The 15491-nt window shown below is 49.2% G+C and overlaps 1 protein-coding gene across 8 annotated transcripts in view; it reads left to right on the top strand.

Annotated features, from left to right (window-relative positions):
- The window catches only part of LOC119958175 (RNA-binding motif, single-stranded-interacting protein 2-like), a 244387-nt gene that overhangs the window by 191645 nt on the left and 37251 nt on the right, over positions 1-15491 (top strand). For all 8 annotated transcript variants that reach the window (XM_038786518.1, XM_038786517.1, XM_038786513.1 and 5 more), the window contains exon 4: positions 4161-4252. In XM_038786518.1, the coding sequence (XP_038642446.1) occupies positions 4161-4252 (92 nt within the window). The remainder of the gene's footprint in view (positions 1-4160; positions 4253-15491) is intronic.

Raw genomic sequence — 15491 nt, forward strand, 5'->3', positions numbered from 1 at the left:
AAATGAGTGGGTAGGATCTGGAATGCGCTGCCCGGGAGTGTGGTGGAGGCAGCTTCAGTTGTGGCTTTTGAAAGAGAATTGGATCATTATTTGAAGAGGGCACAATTTGCAGGGTGACAGGGAAATGGGCGGGGAGTGGGGCTCATCGAATAGCTCTTCTAGAAAGCGTGGATTCAACAGGCTGACTAATGTTCTTTTCTCCTGCAACCATGCTATGATTCTCTGACAGCAGAACAAGATGGCACAGGGTTGAGCATTTATCAGTGGCCCTCTGGGTAGTTGATCGAAACAAATGCCACAAAATAACTTAAGACCCAGGTCCCACTGTGGGGTGAAGGGGAGACTGGAGGCTTATCCCGAACAGAGCGCCTAAGTTGCTTCCAGTCAGCTTACCTCGAACAAGAGCCAGAGAATTAACCCTGGTGTCCTGACCAATATTTATCCATCGGCCATGATTGGCTAGGAGCTGTTGGGGCTGAATGGCCTCCCTGTGGGCTGTAAATAGTTTGTAATCACCAAAGCAAATTATTGGGTCATTATCTCGTTGCTTGTGGGAGCGTGTTGTGTGCAAATTGGCTGCTTTTCCAGATTGCAACACTTCAAAACCTACTTCAGTGGCTGTGAACCGCTTTGGGGATGTCCCGAGGTCTGCGAAGAGGCGCCATAGAAATGTAAGTCTTTGGTTTTTCGTTCTTTCTTCCCTCCTCTGTCCCTTGGATTGTGATTGGTAAACGGAGTCAGGACGAGCCCTTACAGCCGGTGCTTTTGTGGCTGCTGAGGATGTGTCGGAAAGTTTAAAAAGGAACGAGAATTCCCGACCGAGCACCACGTGTGGACAACAGTGACTTGTTTGATTCCTTGACCCTGAGTGACCTTGCTGCAAGGGGGCGGCATGTGCCTATTGCACACATTCCTTTTGAAAATAGAAAATTAAAGGGTGATTTTAGTGAGATGTTCAAGGCAATGAGAAGATTTGACGTGACTGAGAGGGGCAATGGGTGGAGAGGCCAGGGGACAGAACCTTAAGATTCAAGGGAGGCCATTCAGGAATAATGTCAGAAGCGCTTCTTCACACAAAGGGTGGTGGAAATCTGGAACCCTCGCTTTGGAGCGAAGGAGATTGTGGGGGGATTTGATCGGGATGAACAAGATTGTGACAGGTTTAGATAAGGCAGACAAAGGAAAACTGTTCCCATTAAACCTCCCCATTCCGCCACCTATTGAGACCCTTAAATGGCCAACTTGTGACCACTTCAGGGCCTCATCCCACAGCCTCTGGTATTAGTCCAGCCGCAGATGGGCCTGCCGCCACGCAGCATGCATGACAGGTTACACTGTGCGGCCATTTTGTCACCCCCTGAGGGTGGAAGGAGTCCCTCAATCAAAGGCACTCACATTTGGAGTACTGTGTGCAGTTCTGGTCGTCTCATTTTGGGAGGGGTGTGGGAGCTTTGGGGGGGGTGCAGGGGAGATTTACCGGGATGTTGCCTGGAATGGAGAGTAGGTCATACGAGGAAAGGTTGAGGGTGCTAGGCCTTTTCTCATTAGAACGGAGAAGGATGAGGGGAGACTTCATAGAGGTTTATAAGATGATTAGGGGAATAGATAGAGTAGACAGTCAGAGACTTTTTCCCCAGGTGGAACACACCATTACAAGGGGACATAAATTTAAGGTGAATGGTGGAAGATATAGAGGGGATGTCAGAGGTAGGTTCTTTATCCAGAGAGTAGTGGGGGAATGGAATGCACTGCCTGTGGAAGTAGTTGAGTCGGAAACATTAGGGACCTTCAAGCGGCTATTGGATAGGTACATGGATTACGGTAGAATGATGGGGTGCAGGTTAATTTGTTCTTAATCTAGGACAAAAGTTCGGTACAACATCGTGGGCCGAAGGGCCTGTTCTGTGCTGTATTTTTCTATGTTCTAAGTTCTATTGCCTTACCAAAGGATTTTATATCAGGAAGTTTGGCATTGGGGGGGAGGGCTCTGACAGCCACATACTGTCCCTGCTGTCCACCTGCCATTCCCCTCTTCCACCCACACGCACACACCTTCCCCCATTTCCGACTTGTGGCCTGGGGCGCTTTGTGATCCTGGAACTCTAGAACCTGTCATTCCAGCAACAGCCACGGCCTCCTTGGTGGCGCTGTTGCCAGCCTCTTATTGACCAGCAGCTCTCACTCAGCGACGTTCCGCCCCTGGGGTCTTCATTCCAGGGGAAGGCCCACCACTGGCTTTGGGCCTTGCCAATGCCTTGGGACTTGGCAGACCTTTCCGAAATGAGACAAAGCAGATCTTTCGCTGCCTGTCCGGTTGGAAAGCGACACCGTGCTCTGACCCGATGACATTGTCTCCTGGTCCGTCAACACCTCACATTCCAAATTTTCACTCGTGTTTAAGTCTTTCAATGGAATTTGCCAATCTCCCTCCCTGAACTCTCTGATACTCTTACTTTGGCCCAGTGTACTACACACCTCCCTTTTTACCATGCTATTAGTGGCTATGCCACCATCTGGTCCTATACTCTGGAATCCATTCACTAAATTTCTCCAACTCTTCCCCCCCCCCTTCAAACCCAGAACACCCCTCCTCATGTATTCCTCTTCGGCTTGGCATCCATGTTTTTGCCTCTGTGAAGCATCTTGGGATATTTCTCGAGATTAAAGATGTTGTTTAAGTACAGGTTGGTGGAATTCATCTCAATCAAGTGCAATCCTTTCCTCAATTTATATCTTAAAGATTTGTATTTTATACCAACCAGGTGTTAGGGGACATGTTTACTTTATCTCTTTAGTTGAAGGGCACTGACCACCGTGAGCTGTCTTTGTCTAATTCAGGCCTGTATGTCGTAGTTCCTCACGGTAGCCAGTGAATTTACCAGCGAGGAGTTTGCTGTTCAAAAGTGTCTCATCAGAGTTCTGTTCTTAAAAAAAAAGACACACCAGTCCATCCCGTGGTGCGGTGTGTGAACTGACATTGTTTGCTCAAGTTGACTGACTGTTTTAAAGCAGGAAATGTGCAGTACTTGAATGTGCCCTATGAGGAACCAGGGTCAAAGGTCACTGGGTGACCGAATCCAGGTTCCAGTCAAGAATTGCTGTCTTTTTCGCTCTTCCTCTCCGTGAGCCCTCGCTGGATCTGATCCCATGGGCATGGGGTGCTCATTGGTACCCCCTCCCCAGGAATCACGTGCGAGTCTTCAACCATTTGGAGCTGTGCCTTCAGCTGCCTTGAATTTCCCTCCTTAAAATCTTTATCTCTCTCCTCACTTTGAGACACTCGTTAATACTGACCTCTTGGTCACCTGACTAATCTCCTTGTGCGGCTCGGTGTCAAATTTTGGTCCGATTCTGCTGAACCTTGGGACATTGCTCTTACTTTCAAGGTGCTATCCAAATGCAAGTTGCTGTTGTTGAGGGCAGGCCATTCGACGGCTCAAAGCGTTCTGACCAACCTGAACCCTGTTCTGTCCTCACATTGCGCACAAGCACGTTCTCTGGTGCAGGCTCCCTGGTAACCAACCTCCTCTCCCTAACCCGATTTGAGGTCTGGTTCGAATGCACAGGCCCCGTGGCGAAGAGTGGTTGAAAGGAATGGAAACACTGAGGCTTCCTTTACTGACGGAAGAAAGAACTTCACTGATTGGCATTGACTCATCTCCGCTCTAAAGCAACTGGCGCTACCTCTAGGCACCAGCACTGGGCACAGCTGGCGGACAGGGCACCATTTGGCTTGGGGCCTGTGCATGCAGTATTGCCGCAAGTTTGCACACGCAGGACTCAGCAAGCAGGTACCAGAGCAAGGTCGCACACACGCGCAGTTGCGCAAATGGCATTTCTGATGTTGCTTCAAAGCTGCCCTGCAAATTCAATGTAGGGGGTGTGAGATGGGTTTAGGAGGGAACGACAGGGGCAGTGGGGGTGAAATTGAGAACCTCAAGTGGCGCCACGTTATTTCCGAAGCATTTTCGCTGGCTGGAGAGGTCGTGTGCGTGTCTGTTTTGTTTTTCTTTGCTGCCTCAGGCCACCCCGCGCCAATCTTTTAGGCCCCGGTTGACTGCTTCCCCCCCCTTCTAATGTGCGATGCCGGCTGTAATGATTGTTCTAGTCCAGTTTACCACTGAATCACTTGTATTGATGCTGTTGGATTTTTTTTCAAGGCTATGGGTTTGTGGATTTCGACAGTCCTGCTGCTGCACAGAAGGCAGTGTCTGCGCTGAAGTCCAGTGGGGTACAGGCCCAGATGGCGAAGGTAAGCGCACTCTTGCACTTGTACTGCAGCGCTGGCTGCTTAGGCTTACCGCTTTTCGTTGCTTAAAGATGATTATTCTCCCATCCCATCTCTCCTCGTTTCATAAGCTATTTCTTCCCACCCACCTCCCCCCACCCCCAATCCACAGCCCACAAGCATTGCCCACGCCCCCTTCCCCAAGCTCCCAACTCGGGCCCCTCCTTCATCAGGACGTCACTGTTTACTGTGAGGCCCAGTCTCCAACTCAGGGCCTCTGCCTATAGCAGAGGCCTAGTAAGTGCCGAGCTGCCGAGCAAAAGGTGACCAAGGGCCTTGGGTAGATGCCCTCCCCTCCCTCTCCCTCTTTTTTTTTCCCAGGGTATTGTCACGCGGCCCACCTCTGTTCTCCACAGCCTGCCAGAGATCAGGATTAGCAGATGTGAGCCTCGCTGGCTAGGCCCAGCATCTGTTGCCCATCCCTAATTGCCCTTGAGAAGATGGTGGTGAGCTGCCTTTTTCAAACGCTGCAGTCCATCTGGACTCCCTCATTCAAAGGAGTCCCTCAATCAAAGGCACTCATTGCCTGACAGAAATCTTTGGATCCTCACTGTCTTCAGGTGATGTCCCGGAGGACTGGAGAATAGCCAATGTTGTTCCTTGTTTAAGGGTAGCAAGGATAATCCAGGGAACTACAGGCCGGTGAGCTTTACGTCAGTAGTAGGGAAATTACTGGAGAGAATTCTTCGAGACAGGATCTACTCCCATTTGGAAGCAAGTGGTTGTATTAGCAAGAGGCAGCATGGTTTTGTGTAGGGGAGGTCGTGTCTCACTAACTTGATAGAGTTTTTCGAAGAGGTCACAAAGATGATTGATGCAGGTAGGGCAGTGGATGTTGTCTATATGGACTTCAGTAAGGCCTTTGTCAAGGTCCCTCATGCCAGACTGATACAAAAGGCGAAGTCACATGGGATCAGGGGTGAGCTGGCAAGATGGATACAGAACTGGCTAGGTGATAGAAGACTGAGGGTAGCAATGGAAGGGTGCTTCTCTGATTGGAGGGCTGTGACTAGTGGTGTTCCGCAGGGATCAGTGCTGGGACCTTTGCTGTTTGTAGTATATGTAAATGATTTGGAGGAAAATGTAACTGGTCTGATTGGTAAGTTTGCGGACGACACAAAGGTTGGTGAAATTGCGGATAGCGATGAGGACTGTCAGAGGATACAGCAGTGTTTTGATCGTTTGGAGACTTGGGCGGTGAGATGGCAGATGGAATTTAATCCGGACGAATGTGAGGTAATGCATTTTGGAAGGTCTAATGCAGGTAGGGAATATACAGTGAATGGTAAAACCCTCAAGAGTATTGACAGTCAGAGAGATCATGGTGTACAGGTCCACAGGTCACTGAAAGGGGCAACACAGGTGGAGAAGGTAGTCAAGATGGCATACAGCATGCTTGCCTTCATTGGCCGGGGCATTGAGTATAAAAATTGGCAAGTCATGTTGCAGCTGTATAGAACCTTAGTTAGGCCACACTTAGAAAGTTGAGGGGCGATCTGATAGAGGTCTACACAATTATGAGGGGCACAGACAGAGTGGATAGTCAGAGGCTTTTCCCCAGGGTATAGGGGTCAATTACTAGGGGGCATGGTTTAAGGTGCGAGGGGCAAGGTTTAGAGGAGATGTACAAGGCAAGTTTTTTACACAGTGGGTAGTGGGTGCCTGGAACTCGCTGCCGGAGGAGGTGGTGGAAGCAGGGACGATAGTGACATTTAAGGGGCATCTTGATAAATACATGAATAGGATGGGAATAGAGGGATACGGACCCAGGAAGTGTAGATTTTAGTTTAGATGGGCAGCATGGTCGGCACAGGCTTGGAGGGGCGAAGGGCCTGTTCCTGTGCTGTACTTTTCTTTCTTCCTTGGTGTAGGTACATCCACAGTGCTTTTAGGGAGTATCAGGATTTTGACCCAGTGACAGTGAAGGAATGGCCGATATATTTCCAAGTTAGGATGGTGAGTGACTTGGAGGGGAACCTCCTCCAGGTGGTGGGGTTCCCAGGTGCCGGAGGGATGAGAAATGGGTGATGCCCGACCACGTCCAACAGCAGCAAAACCTAGTTGGTATCTATCTTTGTTTGCACACTCACCTCACAGTTGGTTGCCAACTCCCGACCGATGCAAGTGTCGCGCCATCCCCGGTTGGCAGGCTGGGAACCTGGTGACGCTGCAGTTGGCTGGGTGGCATTAAACATGGCCAAATATATCGTTGGGTTTGTGAATTGAGGCTAGTGATGTAAAGGTGGGCCCCAACTCAGGCCTGAATCTTTGTTTTCAGAAATCTCTCTCAATAGCTGTTGGTCACTGCTGCCAACAAACTTCATTTATCTTTTTCTGGTTTCTTCCTCCGTCTCACTCAGTGGACACCTTTCCGTCATATTGTTGGCATTCTTTTAGAATCATGGTGAACGAATGATATTGCTTCGAGCGGAGCGACCAAGATATCTGAAGGGGGTACATTGTACATGGGCATGAGGGTGAAGATTTGATGGGCTGAATGGACTTTTTCGCAATTCCCTACATTGCCAAAATGGATAGCAGCCCCTCCCCCACTCAGCCCCCCGCCCCGCCCCTCACCCTGATAGTTGGGCCTGGTTTTGCCAGGATAGGTTGGCCAGATTTCACCACATCCAAGCAGGTTTTCCCTGCTGCCTCAGTCCTCACTGAAGACAAATCCCGGGTTTTCTTCTCTGTATCTTTTGCGGTCGTCCAGACACATCCCTGCTGGGAGTTACAGTTATTGTGAGTGAACTGAGATACAGTTGCAGCACCAGCAGTATTCTGTGCTTGGTGCCATTGATTAGGTCGGCAGGCTAGCTTCTTGTATCGTAGCCAGTCTTGCATCTGTGCGGGGGTAGGTGAATCGGAGGCTGGGTTTGCGTCTGGTACTTTGGGCTAGCCAGGAAGGCCTCAGGCTCCATCCTTGATCTTTGTTGTGACTTTGAAGGTCACCGTCCCTCGGCTGGGACAGAAATGGGGATGTGTGTATTTGTATCTGTGTGAGTGTGTGTACATGTGGGTGTTTGCGTGTGTGTATTTGTACGAGTGTATATGTGTGTATGTATATCTGTGTGAATGCATCTGTGAGTGTGTGTATATGTGGGTATGTATGTGTGTGTGTGTGTGTATAGATGTGTGCATGTGGGTGTATCGTTGTACGTATATGTGTATATCTGTGGGTGTGTGAATGTGTGTATCATCTGTGTGAAGTGTGTGTGTCTGTCCGAGTGTGTGTGTTTCTGTGTGAGGGTTTGTGTATCTCTGAATGTATGTGTGACTGTGTGAGTATGTATGTATTCGTGAATGTGTATCTGTGTAAGGGTTTGTGTATCTGTGTGTGTGTGTGTGTGTCTGTGTGTGTGTCTGTGTGAGGGTTTGTGTATCTCTGAATGTGTGTGTGACTGTGAGTATGTATGTGTTCGTGAATGTGTATCTGTGTGAGGGTTTGTGTATCTGTGTGTGTGTGTGTGTATGTGTGTGTGTGTGTGTGTCTGTCTATGTGAGTATGTCTGTGTGAGTATGTCTGTGTGAGCGAGTGTATGTGTGTGCCTGTGTGTGTGTCTGTGTGTGAATGTGTGCGTTTGTGTGAGTGTATGTCTGTGAGTGTGTCTGTGTGAGTGTGTGTGTCTGTGTGAGTGAGTGTGTGCGAGTGAGTGTGTGTGTCTGTGAGTGTGTGTGTCTGAGTGTGTGTACGTGTGTGAGGGTCTGTGTGTATGTGTGTGTGTCTGTGAGTGAGTGTGTGTGTCTGTGTGAGTGTGTCTTGTGTGTGTGTCTGTGAGTGTGTGTCTGTGAGTGTGTGTCTGTGTGAGTGTGTCTGTGTGTGACTGTGTGAGTGAGTGTGTGAGTGAGTGTGTGTGTCTGTGTGAGTGAGTGTGTGCGAGTGAGTGCGTGTGTCTGTGAGTGTGTGTGTCTGAGTGTGTGTACATGTGTGAGGGTCTGTGTGTATGTGTGTGTGTCTGTGAGTGAGTGTGTGTGTCTGTGTGAGTGTGTCTTGTGTGTGTGTCTGTGAGTGTGTGTCTGTGAGTGTGTGTTTGTGAGTGTGTGTCTGTGTGAGTGTGTCTGTGTGTGTCTGTGTGAGTGAGTGTGTCTGAGTGTGTGAGTGAGTGTGTGTGTCTGTGAGTGTGTGTCTGAGTGTGTGTTTCTGTGTGAGGGTTTGTGTATCTGTGTGTGTGTGTATGTGAGTGTGTGTGTGTGTGTATCGGTGGGTGTGTGTGTATATGTGGGTGTGTGTGTATATGTGGGTGTGTGTGTATATGTGGGTGTGTGTGTATCTGTGTGGGTGTTTGTGTGTCTGTGTGTGGGGGTGTGAATTGTGTATGCACGCGTGTGTGTGTTATGTGTGTGACCTGTTCAGCTCAGTGGGCTGGGCAGCTGGTTTGTGATGCAGAGTGAGGCCAGCAGCCAGGGTTCAATTCCCTGTACCGGCTGAGGTCATTCATGAAGGTCCTGCCTTCTCAACCTTGCCTGAGGTGTGGTGACCTTCAGGTTAAATCACCACCAGTCAGCTCTCCCCCCTCACAGGGGAAAACAGCCCATGGTCCTCTGGAACAGTGCGATGTGTGAGTGAGATGTTTGTGTTGTGTGTATAGCTGATTAGAATAGGATTACGGGCGACCATGATGCCTCCTGTCGTTGAGCAGGTTGCTTACTGCCTCTTGGGCCAGGATCCAAGATAGGGAGAGGTGGGCTGGAGCTGAAGCTGTAGAAGGGCGTATGGGCAGAGTGGGATGCTACAAAAGGGGAATGATGGCGAGGAAAGACAGCACTGACAGGAATAATATCCCAGCCAAGCTGGTGAGGCAATCACCCTTATAGATTGCTGAGAAAGAGGAGCCATCCAGGAATGGCTGTCCCTTACTCAATCATAGCAGCGCACAATCAGGCAGCATTTTTGGGGAAAGAAAATTAACAGAAAGACAGATTAATACTGTTCCCTGCTTTGTTTGTGATCTTGTTTCACAACTGGTCTCTGAGGCCAACAAATTCCAAAAGTCGGCCTGTGTTGGCAGGGAGGACAATGCCGAGAATGTGTTATGGGCATGAGTGCAGACAAGGCCGGGGCTTCGACAGGCTTAGGTGCTAGAATATTGGAGAAGGAGCTTTTGCACAAACACGGTTAATGTGGAGGCCAGCACAGCCTGAAGGCTAACGCTGGGTCGCTCTGAGCCCGACTGCTTTTTACATCATCCTTGGCAGGCACTGCCTTCGTGCTTCCAACGCGACACTTAAACACTTTACATCACAGTGCCGCATGAACATCAGTCATCACCTGACAGTGTCTTCCTCCACGAATATCATACCAGTATAGGTTAGCAGGTAACTGTCCTCAACGACTGACAGAGCACCCTTTAAGTACGATGAAAAATGCTTTCGTATTTGTGCGAAACACATTTGCCCATTTTCCTCAATTCGTTCGCGCAGTCACACGTGGCCATTCAAAGGGAAGGGGACTGGGTAGTTTGCCAATTTATTCATTCCCATTGCTGGCAAGGCTGGCATCGCCCATCCCTCAGCCCTCTGGAAGGAGGTGGTGAGCCGCCTCCTTGAACCGCTGTAATCCATGTGGTATAGGGAGGGAGCTCCAGGATTGTGACCCAGCGACAGTGAAGGAACGGCCGATACATTTCCAAGTCAGGCTGGTGAGCGACTTGGAGGGGAACCTCCAGGTGGTGGGGTTAGACCATGAGGTATAGGAGCAGAATTAGGCCACTCGGCCCATCGAGTCTGCTCCGCCATTCAATCATGACTGATATTTTTCTCATCCCCATTCTCCTGCCTTCTCCCCATAACCCCTGATCCCCTTATTAATCAAGAACCTATCTTTGTTCTTTGTTCTATCTCTGTCTTAAATGACACTCAGTAACTTGTCTTCCACAGCTTTCTGCGGCAATGAGTTCCACAGATTCACCACCCTGTGGCTGAAGAAATTCCTTCCCATCTCTGTTTTAAAGAATGGTCCCTTCAGTCTGAGGCTGTGCCCTCAGCTTCTAATCTCGCCTACTGGTGGAAACATTTTCTCTACGCCCACTCTATCTAAACCTCTCAGTATTCTGTAAGTTTCAATAAGATCCCCCCTCATCCTTCTAAACTCCATCGAGTATAGTCCAGAGTCCTCAACCGTTCCTCATACGACAAGCTCTTCATTCCAGGGATCATTCCTGTGAACCTCCCTCTGGACCCTTTCCAAGGCCAGCACATCCTTCCTTAGATACAGGGCCCAAAATTGCTCACAATACTCCAAATGGGGTCTGACCAGAGACCTACACTGCCTCAGAAATACATCCATGGTCTTGTATTCTAGGCCTCTCGACATGAATGCTAACATTGCATTTGCCTTCCTGACTGCCGACTGAACCTGCACAATGTGGTGAATGTAACTTAGTAATTCACACTGTATTTACCAATATCATTGTAAGCGCAGTAGCGTTATCCGACCACTAGGGGGAGTAGCTCTGGGAATGCTCAGGAGTTTGTACAGGGCTCCACCCTTGGCTCCGCCCATGACTCCTCCCCCTAGACGGCTGTATAAATAACCTTGTCCAGAGCCAGCCTGCAGTTCATCGAGAGTTCAACGGGTAACAGGCTGGCTCTGTAGTAAGTAGATTAAAACCACTGTTCATATCTTAAAACACGTGTCTCGTGAATTGATGGTTCCATCACACGTTAACCTTAAGAGAAAATAGTCTATGCCTCCATTCTTCCGACCAAATTGCATAACAAAGAACAAAGAAAAATACTGCACAGAAGCAGGACCTTCCGCCCTCCAAGCCCGTGCCTCCTCATACTTTTCCACATTTCCTGTTCCCAGGTATCTGCTGCCCTTGTCCCTGCCATGGTGGTCAAGGCCATGGGTTTAGAAGGTGGTCTCACAGTCGGATTGGTGACGTACTGTGGTGTATCTTGTAGATAGTGCACAAACTGTATATGGAGTTAGGCTACAGATCAGCCATGATTCTATTTGGATAGTGGGACAGGCTCGAGGGGCTGAATGGCCTCCCCCGTTCCTTCAATGGTGCCAGAGTATATCAAGGAGACAGATGGTGCTTGGCCCAGCAGGTGTGGCAGGAAGGAGGCGCAATTTCGTGTGGCCAACTCTCATTTCAGGGAGAACTAGGTAAGGCGTCGAGAGCAACTCGCATTATATTTAGTCCCCTGAATGGAGCCTTCATTCCCTTCACAGCTTGGCCCTCTCCCTATCTGTAACCCCATCCAGCTCTCCAAGCCTCCGAGTCCTCTGCCGCTCCCCTAACTCTGGCCTCTTGGACATTGCACCATTGGTGGCCATGCCTTGAGCTGCCTGGGCCCCAAGCTCTGAAATTGCCTCCCTAAACCTCTCTCATGGACCACGACCCATGGACCTCTCACCTCCTTTTAAAACATCCTTACCTCTTTAACCAATGTTTTGGTCACCTGACCTAATATCTCCTTATATGGCGGATTGATTGTCAGATTTTGTTTTCTCCCATGAAGAGTACCTCGGAATGTTCTACCGCATTAAAGGCGCTATATATTTTTCGTATGTGTGTGCGTGTGTGGTTTTAGCAAACATGCATTTCGCCCATAGGCCTGTATTGAATCCAACCTGGATTAATGAAATAGCAGTCTCTTCTGGCCAATGTCAAATGAGTTTTGGCAGGTAGATACAGGCCACGGGCACCAAACGGCCCCTCTCCACTACATCAGTTGGCACAGCTGGTGAAAATGTCCTTGTTGCGCGCGAATGGTGCGTAGGTTGCCTCTGCCCTCCAATGCGCGCACTGCAAGCCGCTATTTCTGCACTAATGGACGGGCAGAGATCTGACTGCATAATAACTAGCGCATAAAGCCAACAAGGCAATTGCATCATGCCTGCGCCAAACACTGCTAACTTTGGAAGCTGAAAGCTGCAGAAAAATGTTGCTGAGACCACCGTAAATTGCTCCTGCCTCTGGGGAGCGTTGTTCTGATTGGCTTAGCTGGACACGCAAGAGGTCCAATGTACCCAGAAGGCCCTGCACATGCTCAGGACCATAGAGGCTGCACTCATCCGCTTTTTGCAAATGAAATATGGCAGCCTGTATTAACATTTTGCAAGCATGCACCTTGCTGTCTATTTGATGACTCTCGCTGCTATATCATCCTCGGCCTACAGAGCAGCTTAATCATTGTTTCAGACTGTGAGGTGCATCTCTGGAGGCACCACCTATTAGTGACGGAGGATTTAGTACTGTAACGCAGGAGAATTGAAGTTTAGTTTTGCCTCTGAGAGCTTAAGAACTTGGATGCCCATTCACGGTATCTTAAACTGTTCATTATCTGTCAATAATAACATGGTGAAGCCTGTTATGCTAACCATCGCTGAATGGGAAGGTGTGATGCCATAAGGTCGTTTTCATTTTGCCTTTTTGCTGAAATATTGTGTAGTCCTGCACAGCTGCGGAATATGAAAGAGTTACGTTTTTATAGTGTGCGATCTGACATTGTGAGTTATTAATCTGCGTGATCTTTCATTGATGCTGGGTCTCACCATCAATAGCGACGAAACAAACATTATTGAAGATCTAAAATCGAAGTGTGGTTTTGGTTTGACAGTTCCTGGTGCTTGGTTAGTTAAATCAAATCCTCTTTTCATTACAGAAGATGTATTTTTGACAAATCAGAACTAATAATTATACCTCCAGATTGGGGATTCTTTTTGACCTTTTGAACTTCAACTTCTGTTTGGGAAATAATGTTCCGTCTGGGCCTGCTCACCTGACAGTTGAATGCTGGGCCTAGTGAGTAGTGTTTCCCCCACCTGTAAGTACCTTGCTGGCACTGTATACACAGGCATTCTCCTTGTTGTTGCATTGTCTCTCTCTGGTCTGCCTCCTCCCCACGAAGACGTCTGCAGTGTCATAGGGAGGAATTCTGGGTAACGTGCTAAATGTGGCTAAACAGCGGAGTCCTTCTTCTGTCCAAAGCACTTAGCCTTCCTTTGGTCAGGATAACTCTGCAAATCTCTCGCCGTTAACAGTTCGGCGCCTGAGCGAGGCGGTGGCTAATCTCGGAATTGGAAAATGTGACACTGCTGCATTTGGGAGGGTAAGGTCATTGGGCAGCTTTCACTCTGCATTGAAACTAGGCATGGCCTACGTGGGAGTGCTCAATACAGCCAACACTCAAATTGGAAAATTAATCTATTTCCCATTTTCAACAGGGCCAGAATATTCAAAAATACACATTATTGAATCCCTGTTACCTCAGAATTTGCGAGGACATTGTCACACATGACTGTCACAATCAGTTAGGTTGAAGAGAGGGTCATTTATTTGAAGGCCTTATCGCAGATATACCATGAGAAAGTGAACACTCCGTCCACTTCACATTAATTATTCTTTAGGTTCACCTATTTCAAACAGAATCTTTCTAGAACAGTCTTGTTTCCATTGTAAGTCAGATTGGATCATAAACATTTTCAGCCGCAGTCAATAGGCAGCGATCAGAATGGGATACAGCAATTCACTTGTATTTCTTTTGATTTGATCTCCCTGCTCCCAATGCGGCCTCCTGGATATCGACTAAACGCAAACTGGGTGGCCGCTTCGTGGAACACTGTCGCTCGGTTCGCAAGCATGACCCGCCCCCCCCCCCCCCTCCATTTTAATTCTCCACCTTGCTCCCACTCTGACATCTCTGTCCTCATCCTCCTACACTGTTCCAGTGAAGCTCACTGTAAGCTTGAGGAACAGCGCCTCATGTTTCAAATAGACACTTTCCAGCCTTCTGGACTCAACACTGAGTTCAATAATTTCAGAATGTAATTTCAGAATGTGAACACATTGGGGGAGAGCAGAACACGTTTACAAGAATAGTTCCAGGGATAAGAAACTTCAGTTGTGAGGATAGATTGGAGAGATTGGGACTGTTCTCCTTGGAGAGAAGAAGGCTGAGAGGAGATTTGATGGAGATGTTCAAAATCATGAGGGGGCTGGACAGATTAGACGGGGAGAAACTGTTCCCACTCGTAAAAGGATCAGGAACGAGAGGGCACAGATTTTAAATGATTTGCATAAGAAACGATGTGATGTAAAAAAAACATTTTCACACAGCGAGTGGTTGGGGTCTGAAATTCACGGCCTGGAAGTGAGGTGGAGGCAGGTTCAATCAAGAGGCCGTTGGATGGTTATTTGAATAGAAACAATGGGTGCGATTTAGCCGAACGGGGGCACGACGCCAGAAGAGGCCTCCCTGGGCTTCCCGACGCCTTGCGAGATCTAGTTGCGATCTGTAGGCAGGACTAAGTCTCGCACGGATATAATGAATTTAAGAACCCACTTAACTGTGCTGTTGTTGGATCTAACCGGCTCCTGGCATCTGACGGACTCCTCAGGGAGACCCCAGCCGTGCGCCGTTTACTACTGGCCCACGCAAACGTGTGCCTGGCAGCACGGCATCAAGGAGGCCTCCCAGGCCATTGGAAGGCCCTGGGGGAGGTCAGGGAGAGGGCACAGTGGCACCCTGGTTCTCCCGCTGGCATATTGGTACTACCACCCTGGCACTACCTGGGTGCCCGGGTGGAATTGCCAGGGTGGCACTGCCAAGGGTCATGCCACTGAAAGGAGGGATGAGGGGCGTATGAAGGGGTGAACAACGGGTATGAAGGGGCCTCCAGAAAGTTGGGTGGGGTCCTGGAATGGGGGGGAGAGGCCTGAAATGAGGGGTAGGAAGGTCTGGAAAGTGGGGGCCCCTGAGCGACCCCATAGTGGGATGTCCTCACTTGGGGGGAGGGGGCAGGGATGTGGGGTAGTGCCCATGTATGTGAGGGGTGACATTGTCTATGGCTGTGGGGGGGGGGGGGGTGGAGGACCCCCGAGGAGCCGTTCTGGACAGTGAGTTCAGCTCCCCAGTGATGGAATAAGTAGGGGCTAGTCCTGAGGGAACACCCCAGGGCCCAGTGTGGTCAGATAGTGGTGGAGAACTCACCAACAGAGCTGGCAGGAGAAACCCCCAGCCAAACCTACTTGAAATAACATTGAGAAATGTTTCTGTTAGATTACACCCAATGTGCAGGGGTATGGGGAAAACACCGGAGCATGGAACTAAGTCACGATGCCCTGTGGGAGAACTGGTGCAGACAAGATGGGCCAAATGGCCTCCTGAACCGGGACGATCTGTGATTCTGTCCCTCCATTCTGTTTCCTTTGCAGGTTTTGCTTTTCATTACCCATGACCACTCCCTCTG

Source organism: Scyliorhinus canicula, chromosome 28 (genome assembly GCF_902713615.1).
Source record: "Scyliorhinus canicula chromosome 28, sScyCan1.1, whole genome shotgun sequence".
Classification (NCBI taxonomy): domain Eukaryota; kingdom Metazoa; phylum Chordata; class Chondrichthyes; order Carcharhiniformes; family Scyliorhinidae; genus Scyliorhinus; species Scyliorhinus canicula.